The sequence below is a fragment of the Magnolia sinica genome, chromosome 11 (assembly GCF_029962835.1).
Source record: "Magnolia sinica isolate HGM2019 chromosome 11, MsV1, whole genome shotgun sequence".
NCBI classification, from domain to species: Eukaryota; Viridiplantae; Streptophyta; class Magnoliopsida; order Magnoliales; family Magnoliaceae; genus Magnolia; species Magnolia sinica.
The window spans coordinates 71,779,851-71,789,621 of NC_080583.1; the positions used below are offsets into that span (position 1 = coordinate 71,779,851).

Sequence of the window (9,771 nt, forward strand, 5' to 3'; positions counted from 1 at the left end):
AGGTTCCTACAAGAGTAATATCCCTATGTTGTGTTTCCTGCTGAGTCATTTCAAAAATCGGGTAGTCTACGCATTACCTACCCCCCATACGTTCCAAGAAAGAAGACTAATCATCCGTAACCCATCCTTTTTGCCCGGCCCGTCGTTGTAAGCTCTTCAGTTTCTGGCTTTTTCGCTTGCTGAAGTTCTTTTTCTGCAGGTTTTTTCATATCTTTTTCTCCTTGGTTTTGTTTGCATCTTCTTCCTGGGAGCTTTCTGAAGAATCTGAGTTGCCTGTGTCAGAAGCTATGGTTTCGCCTCCTATGTCCACCCATAAATTGATTTCCTCCTGAGCTGTCCTTTTTCCCTTAATTACATCCATTGCCCATCATGTTGGGCCAACCTTTGACATGGACTGCTCATTTTGTGGTCCACCTGAGACTGGAGTCCTTACGATTTTGGGTTGTACCATAAAGTGAGCTGGAAAGGAAAAAAAGAAAGAAAAAGGAATGGCCAGCTTAGTCACACAACACATACAACAACATAGCTACATGGGCCTAGGGGGTTTTCAACGTTGTGGGTTTAAATCCCCACTGTTTTTCTATTGTGGGGTCCACTCACTAGGCCCCAGAGTGTTTCAATGGTAGAGATTCTATCCTCATTGTTTTCTGCTGGTGGGACCCACTTAATTAGTTTGGATGGCAAACATATTACAGTAGGTCCCAGTTGCGGGTACCATTTCAGTGGACCCTAGGGAGGTTACAGTGGTGGGCATCACATAAATAAGAAAACGGATGGAGGAAATGGATATAAAACACATACTGAGAGGTGAGCCATTAGGGCATGTGCAACGGTGGTGTCATTGCTTCCTGCTACTAGTGGTGGGGTTAATTTGATCGACAGTACTGTGGATTCCTCAAAATTATATAGTGGGTCCCACATGGTGGGACTCACACTAAAACAATTCTGACGAAAGGGATGAACAGTGATGATCTGACAGATATGGCAGGGCGGTACTACAAATAGAGGTTTCAGTGGTAGGTGCTTGGTCACCACCATTTGCAGATGGTAGGGCCCACATCTGAGATTTAAATCTGCCATAGTTTGGGCTTGAAAATGGATGGTCGGTGTGGGCATCACATACGGCGGTGGCGTCCACAAACTGATGGTCCACTGGTGATACATTAAGCTGGTATTAGCGTTCAGGTCAGCCAGATTTGTATGTCCAGCAACAGGTTGGGTTTTTTTTTTTTTTTCAAAGAAAACTTCATTTCATTGCATATCATAACCAGAAAAAGCTGTTTACAAGGACTGTACTTTGGGATGCCCATTCATCCAAAAAAATGACAATGGACAGCCTATCATAAGAGACGCTATACATGGACCACCCTCCTAATGTTCCCGACCCCCACCTTATCTAAGACCACCCTCCCCCGAATATCATGTGGAAGGTCCTAAATAGATGTGTAGATACAATGTGTCTGGGTCCTACTACCCGCTTTGGCCAGACCATCTGCTGGGCCATTTCCTTCTCGAAAAATGTGTGAAAAATGGAACGAACCGAGGTTGGTTAGGGAAGCGATACGGGCAAGCCAGTGAGACCATTTCCAACCCACCTACGAGCCCCCATTGATGAGATCCACTACCAATTTGGAATCCGACTCGACCAAAACCTTCCGCAGACCCATGCACACACATATGGAGACGCCCTCGTGAATGGCCGAGAATTCTGCACTATTGTTGGACCCCTGCCCAAAACCAGAAGAGAATGTGAAAATCATATTACCATCCTCCCTCCTACAGATGCCTCCTCCTCCACAAGGTCCTGGGTTGTTCAAGGCCGACCCATCGACATTTAGTTTGACCTAATGGGAGTCCGGTCTTCCCCATTTAACCACCATGAAGCGAATGGCAGGGGGAGAAGATTCAGGAATTCTCAGGCTGATGAGAAGCATCTGATTCAGCCAAGATTTGGGCCTCATGTGTGGGTTTTCTTTTAACACCCAGACTAGCCACCATTTGGTCCTGGAAATCACATTCCCAACGACAATCTTCTTACCCTCAAATCTGGCAAAATTTCAAGCTCTCCAAATTTCCCAAATAAGGAAGACTGGAAGGAGACCACGAATTAGGATATTTGGAGTCCCATGGACCAGCGCACCCCACCAATGATTCAGCTTGCCGAGAATGGGTTGGTTGGATGCACCTGAGAACTCCAACAAGCTGTAGAAGTGCCGCCACACTGCGATTGCAAGGTGGCCCGAAGAGAAGATGTGATCCAGCGTTTCAACATTAGGCTGAGTGTCTTAGGGATCGCAGCAAACACAACAAGAGGCGTGGACTGCACCTTTCCGCTGAACTCTATCATCGACCGGGATAGCACCTTCCATTAGCTGCCAGATGAACATAGAAATCTTGGGCAGGATTTGCTGATGCCACACCCTTCTAGACCAATGCCAAGCATCACCTCTAATTCTGATCTCCGCCCAAGCTGTTTTAATCGAGAAATCCCCTGACGGGGTCATGGTCCAAATACATCGATCCTCCTCACTTGTGGGATAAAAACCACTGTCAAAGATATGTTGAATAGTTTCTTGTGGGAGAAATAAAAAACAATGGAGGGGGGCAGGGGGCCCTGACGCCCAATGAAATCCCTGACCTGCAAATCCTTCAGGTTCAGAGGGACTTCCCTTGTTATGATGTTGATGAGCGGGCCTAAGCCAGTCCAATCATCAACCCAGAGGTTGCGCTCACCTGTGCCAATCAGCCAGCGTACTTTGGTTGAGAGGTGAGGGATGGCAGAGATAATCTTCTTCCAAAGGGGGGAAGCCATTGCATTGCGAAGCCTGTTGCTTGACGAGGAAGGGTTGGCAGTAGGCTCTCTGTATTTAGCCTTCATGAAGAGTGCCCATAGACTGTTTGTGCTGCTATAGGATAAATTCTAAGCCATTTTTAGACGCAATGCGTCCATCATTTCACCTAACCTTCTGATACCCAGCCCGCCTTCCGAGGTAGGGGCCGCAATCTTCTTCCATTTAGTCCAGTGTAGCTTCTTTTTGCCGTTCGCCCATCCCCAGAAAAAATTGGCGAAATAATTTTCCATATCTCCCAAGGTCTGGGATGGGACGACCGTGGCAGCCCTCATATGCACTGGGATACTTCCCAGCACATGCTTGATTTGGGTGGCACGACCCACCTGCGAAAGAATCCTAGCCTTCCACCCCTCTATTTTGGCAGTAATTTTATCAAATAAGGGTTTGAATGCGGCTCTGGATTGCTTCCCGCTGAGGATAGGAACACCCAAATAAGAAGCACCTGGACTTGCTGTAGACATGTGCAGCTTCTGCTCGATGGATCTAACTCGACGATTGGCCAGCTTGGAAGAATAGAAAAAGAAGCTCTTGGACCGATTAATCTTTTGACCCGAATTATTTTGATACTCGCTCACGAACTCGTTGATAGCTGATAACGAGGAGGATCTCCCATTAGCAAAAATCAGAGTATCATCTGCATAGAGCAGATGGGAAATGAGAGGACAACCCAATTTGAGCTTGAAAGGCTGACAGAGGCCCTGGTTGAACAGATTTTTGATGCCCTTACTGAAAACTTCTGAGGAAAGAATGAACAAGCTGGGGGAGATAGGATCTCCCTGCCTGAGCCCACGAGAGGATTTGAAGTAACCCTGAGCCTATCCATTAATGAGAATAGAAAACCAGCAGTTGCTTCAACAATTTTCCACCATGGCTACCCAGGTAGGCGAAAAACTAAGACGGAGGAGAACAAGCTTCAGAAAGTCCCAATTAACACGGTCATATGCTTTCTCCATGTCAAACTTAATGGCAATGTTACCCCTGTGGATTTTTCTGTTAATCTCCCTGAAATTTTCCCAGGCAAGTGCCACATTTTCCACAATTGCCCGGCCTTGGATGAAGGCTCCCTGTTCGGGGGAGATGAGTTTGGGGAGGACAGTAGCCAACCTGGCTGCAATTAACTTAGAAAAGATCTTGTAGCTACAGTTACATAAACTGATGGGCCTGAATTGATCAAAGGATATAGAGGTTGTAGACTTGGGAATGAGGCATATCTGGTTAGAGGTAAAGGCTCTAGGAATTTCACCCCCATTGAACATGAAAGTGGCAGCTCTGTGTAAATCTGGACACACAATATCCCAACAGCTGGTGAAAAAAGCTCCCCCGAAACCATCAGGGCCCGGAGCAGCATCAAGCGGAATGGAGAAGACTGCCTATCTTACTTCCTCAAGGGATGGAGGATGCATTAGGGACAGATTATCGTCATTCGATAGGAGGTGGGGGATGAGATTTTCCAACATATTCGAGGTCTGGCAAGTCTCAGCTGAGAGTAATCGTGAGAAGAAAAGGACCGCTTGAGCTTTGATTTTGTCTGGATCTGTTATAATGGAGCCCACCTGTGAACGAATTTCACGAATTTCAGCTTTTCTAACCCGGTTCATCGCAGCAAGATGGAAAAATTTCGTGTTCTTGTCGCCTTTGGCCAACCAGTTATTTCTGGCCTTCTGCTTCCAAAAGGTTTCTTCTGCCAGCTCCCACTGCATTAGCCGATCCTTTGCCTCTAGCAGAGCTTCAGAAGGGACAGAATTCGAAGAAGACTGCGCGCTGGCTTCTGCCTGCTCAAATGCTAATTCTGCCTGCTTCCTATTGGTGGAAATATTATCAAAAACTGACCTGTTCCAAGCCTTGACTACGAGCTTTGTCTTTCTAAGTTTCAGCAGAAGATTTACCATCGGCGAACCTTGTAAATCCCCGGTCCACGCTTCCTTAATTATCTGCAAGAAACCCTCATGGAGGAACCACATGCGTTGAAATCTGAATGGCCTAGCAAGCACCTTATTTGGGGCCGGGAAGTTCAGCAACAATGGAGCATGATCAGAATTAACTCGGGGAAGATGCACCACATGGAACTTAGGGAAGCACCTGATCCATTCGTCATTACACAGAGACCTGTCGAGCCTAGCCCAAATCTGAGAATTTCCATCATGGTTATTACTCCAGGTGAACCTGTTGTCTGAGAAACCAACATCTAGCAGCCCCGCATCATTAATCGCCTCCGCAAATTCATCGTCCCCAGTATTTGGCTGTCTTCTCCTTTCGAACCTTTCCGTTGAGTTGGCCAATGCATTGAAATCCCCCGCCACTGCCCAAGGGCCTGCAATGGAGTTGCTGATGGAGATAAGGTTGCTCCATAGAGAACGCCTAAGGATTCTTGAACACTTAGCATATACAATCAAAAACATAATGGGGGCCTGCAAAAACTGCAGAGTTATGGTAATGGACAAAACTTGGTTAGATATCGAATGAAGAGCAACAGTAGAGGGAGAGTCGTAAAAAATCCAAAATTTGCCTCCCTCATTTCCATTTGATAAGGAAGAGTGGAAGCCAAGTCTTAAACCAATCGCCACTCTTCTCTCCTCCCTGATTATTGGTTCAAGGATAGCGACGACATGCGGCTTATGGATTACGATTAGCCGCCTTCCTGTCCTGATGGTAGGGGCGTTCCTTATCCTGCGGGCATTCCACACAAGGATGCTATCCATTAGTGATACATCCTGAGTAAACAGCCCAATGCTGCAGCCTTCTAACCTTGCCTCGCCATTCAGCAGGACAAGGAATTCTGATTGGGAGGCCTTTGGATCGCACAATGGTCATGGTGGTGCCTCTTTTAGCTCCTCGAGTAGTTGTTCTTTGAATGGAAGATGACCTCTCTAGTTCTGTGCGCATTGGACAGACCTCGGTAGCCATTTCCTCACCTGCACCAGTCAGGGAGGAAGAACGAGTAGCAACCTGCCCTATATCCCGGATCGTATTGGCCAACGATGTGGCTGAGGGGTCACAAGCCACATGGGGAGTCATTGGCTTCGCCTTTCTGTCGGACAGATGAGTGGGGACTTTAAAGGGGGACAAATCCACCATGAGATGGATCGCCCCATCATGGGTGTCTGCCTCTTTTAGATTCTGCCTAGGGTCAGGCACGTTAGGGCATGGGACAATAGATGCAAATTTCCAGAGCTGTCTTGCTAATTCTGAATCACTATCATTCCTTGGAGATAGAGGTGAGCATCCAATTGATCTAGCTTTTCTCTTCTCCTTCAAGTCAGAGCAAATACACCTGAAAGGAAGGATAGAGGTTGGGGTAGCAACCGTCTTGATGGGAGAACGTGGACACTGTTCAACATGTGTACCAACGACATTCATTGAATAAGGATCAGTCAGTTGAAGAGGATGTTCCGCATCGCTGTTCTCGTCTGAGTCACTTCTTGATCCATCTGCGTTCATTGAATAGAGGACCGTTTGTTGTTGGGGCTCATATGCATCACTGTTCCCAACTTCCTGGACTTGCATTACTTAACTGCATCCATGATATTGTTATCGATTGTCTCACCTGAATCTACCTTTGTATACTTTGCTGATAGGGAGCTCCCCACATCATCGGCAGTCACCCCTGCAGTGTCAGTAGTAATGGGTAAATCTGAATTTTCTTGAGCCAATATACTGAGTGTACCCCGACCAATAGCGACCGAATCACCACCGCACCTGGTATCCACAAGCTGTGGCAGCTGGAATGACAAGGGTGGGACAGTCCCCGTTTGTTCCTCAAAAGTAAGACATAACATCTTCTCAGGGAAGGTTCTACACACAGAGGGGATGTGTTCCTCGAAAGTCAGGGCCGACACTTTCTCAGGGGAATTAGTACAAACAGGGGGTAGGCATTCATGACCAGCGTTACCATTTGGCACAAATGTACATTCCACCCACTTCTTTGTGATCTCTGCATTTATATGGGGATCTCTGCCCAGACAGGGAGGGGGCTGAATTCTGAGAGTTTCCAGTTCCATTGAAATGTGGAACAGCTTCCCATCTACCATCAGATTTTGTGACTAACTTTGGACAGCACCATGTCTCAAAAGGACTTTGACACGAGCAAATTCCTGAAAGATGCCAAAAATGCTGTTGTTATCAATCTGTAGCACTTCTCCATACCTGCTGCCGAGGGCACGAAACACCTGTTTATCCTAGGCATGGGGAGGTATTCCGAAAAATTGGATCCAGTGGCCGTCAAACGTCGGGGTGGATTCTGGAGACCAGGGGAGCACTTCCAAAAGGCCTATGGATTTGTGTAAATCTTGGTTTGATACGAAGTATTCCAGTTCAGCGGTAGATTTGAAAATGAGAAGGAAGGAACCCTTGGAGATGCGAGAGATATCAACCGCCGAGGCTCTGAACCTGGATGCCCTAATCCTGTCCCACAACTGGAGAATGGATGTAGAAGGATGATTCGCTATTCCGATCAAACCCTTGCACAGATCTTCCAGCTTCATTGTAACCAGGATAGGGTTGGCCTGAATATACCCTGCATTAGAGGGGGAAGATGGGATCGATGGATCGGGGGGAGTTGGTCAGCCGTCATTCAGGGTAGGGTTAGACTGCGTCCCATGAACCATAGAGGGGGAAGGGGGTCTTCCAATTTCCCCTTTTCGGGCATCATCCTTAGGCTTTCTTCGATCTGAGTATGCCGCCTGGACTGTCACAACCCTGCCATTTATTCTTCTACCATGAAGAACGCCGATGGCTGCCCGAGCGTTATCCTCATATTGGTATCTCACAAAGGTGAATCCGTGGGATTTGGCCGTCCCCAGAAAAGTAGGGATGAATGCATCCACAACCTTACCGTATTTCTAAAATATCTGGAATAAATCTAAAGTGGAGCATGAGAACGGAAGGTTCCCAATGAAAAGGTTGTGCGCACCTCTTGAAGCCATGGTAGGGCGAGATTTGGCCTCTGGGTATTGCATTCTTCGGGTCGGCGAGCGGCCTATCCTCTGTTTGCAAATACTAGCATACCGTGGCCGTAGTTCGCCCCTCGATGGAGCCCGACTTCTTCTCCGCCTGTCCCCTTCTCGATGGGACCAAACCCTAGGCATCTCCTCCCTCAATGGGGCCCGACGTATGCGAAAATGGTGCTGACTTAATGTTTGGTGTTGAATATGAAGTTAAGAATTGCTATTTTCTTTTCTTAACCATAAGTTTGATCTATTCTTCATCAGATGGCCAAGGTTCCACGGATGGCCTACGTTCTATGGATAAGAAGAGAAGCTTGGGTTGCAATCAACTTGATGTGTCACTAACAAAAATGAAGGAAATAAGTTGTTTTTGGAAGTTAAAAAGATTTAAAAATTGATTGAAATAAATAAGTTACTTTTTCCTAAAAAACTACTTTTTAAGTTTAATAACCAAGCTAAATTAAGATAATTAACTTACTGACTTACATAAGTTTTTTTTTTTTTTTTTTAAAAGCCAAATGGGCCTTAAATGAGATTTTCAAAATATGTAAAAAATATTTATGAAACTTTGAAAATCAATGCGACTGCTTGGATTTTTACGTGCTTTTTCCCAACTCTTTCTTGCACGTGTGGCATCTTTTTCTTTGCTATTCATCTCCATGTGCCACTTCTGGTACATATAATGTTACTATTGAGATTAATTGGACCCCACCTGACCTTAACTGGGTCAAAGATGGTGGACCCAACCGGGACTTTGCAACGAGGTCTAAAATGTCAGATCCGAACCTATCCAATTTCTAACCATGTCTAAGAAATTGGACCGACTTGTTAAAATTAGATGGGCCTGTTGGCCTTACTTGACGAGTGTACTACGATGAGTTTTGGCATGTTTGCATGTCTCCTGCCTGTTGGCCCTAAATGAGTGAACTACCGCGAGTTTTGGTATGCTTGCATGTCTCCTGCATGATGAATGGCTTGGATCACTAACACATGCTACCTGCCTTGGATCTCTGACACCTGTTCAGCCCCACCACATCCAGTCCCTCGTTAAATCATGACAGTCTTTTGGGAGATGTAAAAATAGAATATGATCTAATAATAGAATTTTTTTTTTAAAGAAAAGATTCCATTAATGAACGGCTGGAACCGACTTTACAAGCTTTGGGCGAGCCTGAAACAAAAAGGGAATGGCCCTTCTATCATATAGGCGAAGAACAAAAACAGCAAAGACAAGAGAAGACGAGCTAGGTTTGACGCAGAGCGCCAAGGCCTACTTTGTCCAAGAACAAGAGGCCCTTGATGTCAACGGGAAGATTGGCCCGGCTATTGAAAATTTGGTTGGATTGGACCATGTTACCTAGACGGGCCAGGCCATCCGCCACTTGGTTAGCTTCCCTTGGCATATGTATAATTCTGAGGTGAGGGCATGGGCGAGATGGGAGAAATGAGTCTTCCAATACCAGATCGGCTAGGAAAATGCTGCCGAATGCTCGAGGGCTTTCACGAAGGTTAAGGAGTCGGAAGCCAGAACAATGTTGGAGAAGCCCAATTGATGCGCCAGGGTGAGGGCGTCCCAAGCCGCTTTTGCTTCCACCCTAGTGTTAGTGCCAGTCCTGTAGCCATGGGCAAAACCAAAAATGAAATTGCCTGCCTCATTTCTCCCAACTCCCCCCACCACCCGAGGGTCCGGAGTTGCCCCGAGTCGACCCGTCCATGTTCAGCATGATCTATCCCGGGGGGGGGGCTTCACCACTTCACAATAGAGATTTTCGGCTGCTGAGTTTGAGGAGTTGTGAGATTCCAGCCAACGGCCAAGGAAACCACCGATCTTATAATCTTTCGAGGAGCAGGCATTAAGAGGCTGAGACGGTTCACCCACTAGAGGATCCAGGCTTCAATAGAGGCGATCCTGCTGGAAGGATTTTCGAAATGTTTTGAGTTTCTGGCTTGCACAACTCCCAGAAGATGAAGATAGG

The 9,771-nt window shown here is 46.6% G+C and overlaps 1 protein-coding gene across 1 annotated transcript; it reads right to left on the reverse strand.

Moving 5' to 3' along the window:
* Positions 1 to 2,920: 2,920 nt before the first annotated feature.
* Positions 2,921 to 6,356, reverse strand: LOC131218159 (uncharacterized). The gene is made up of 5 exons (XM_058212841.1): positions 5,745 to 6,356; positions 4,232 to 5,641; positions 4,047 to 4,131; positions 3,761 to 3,960; positions 2,921 to 3,667 (listed from the first exon to the last, which is right to left on the reverse strand). The coding sequence occupies exons 1-5, from the start codon at positions 6,354 to 6,356 to the stop codon at positions 2,921 to 2,923; spliced, it is 3,054 nt and encodes a 1,017-aa protein (XP_058068824.1).
* Positions 6,357 to 9,771: the final 3,415 nt, after the last annotated feature.

Coding starts and splice junctions, on each gene's coding strand:
- LOC131218159 (XM_058212841.1), bottom strand. CDS start 6,356: ATGCAAGTCCAGGAAGTTGGGAACAGTGATGCATATGAGCCCCAACAA. Junction 5,642..5,744: donor GTGAGGAAATGGCTACCGAG/GTCTGTCCAATG, acceptor TGCGATCCAAAG/GCCTCCCAATCAGAATTCCT. Junction 3,668..3,760: donor ATTGGGACTTTCTGAAGCTT/GTTCTCCTCCGT, acceptor ATTAATGGATAG/GCTCAGGGTTACTTCAAATC.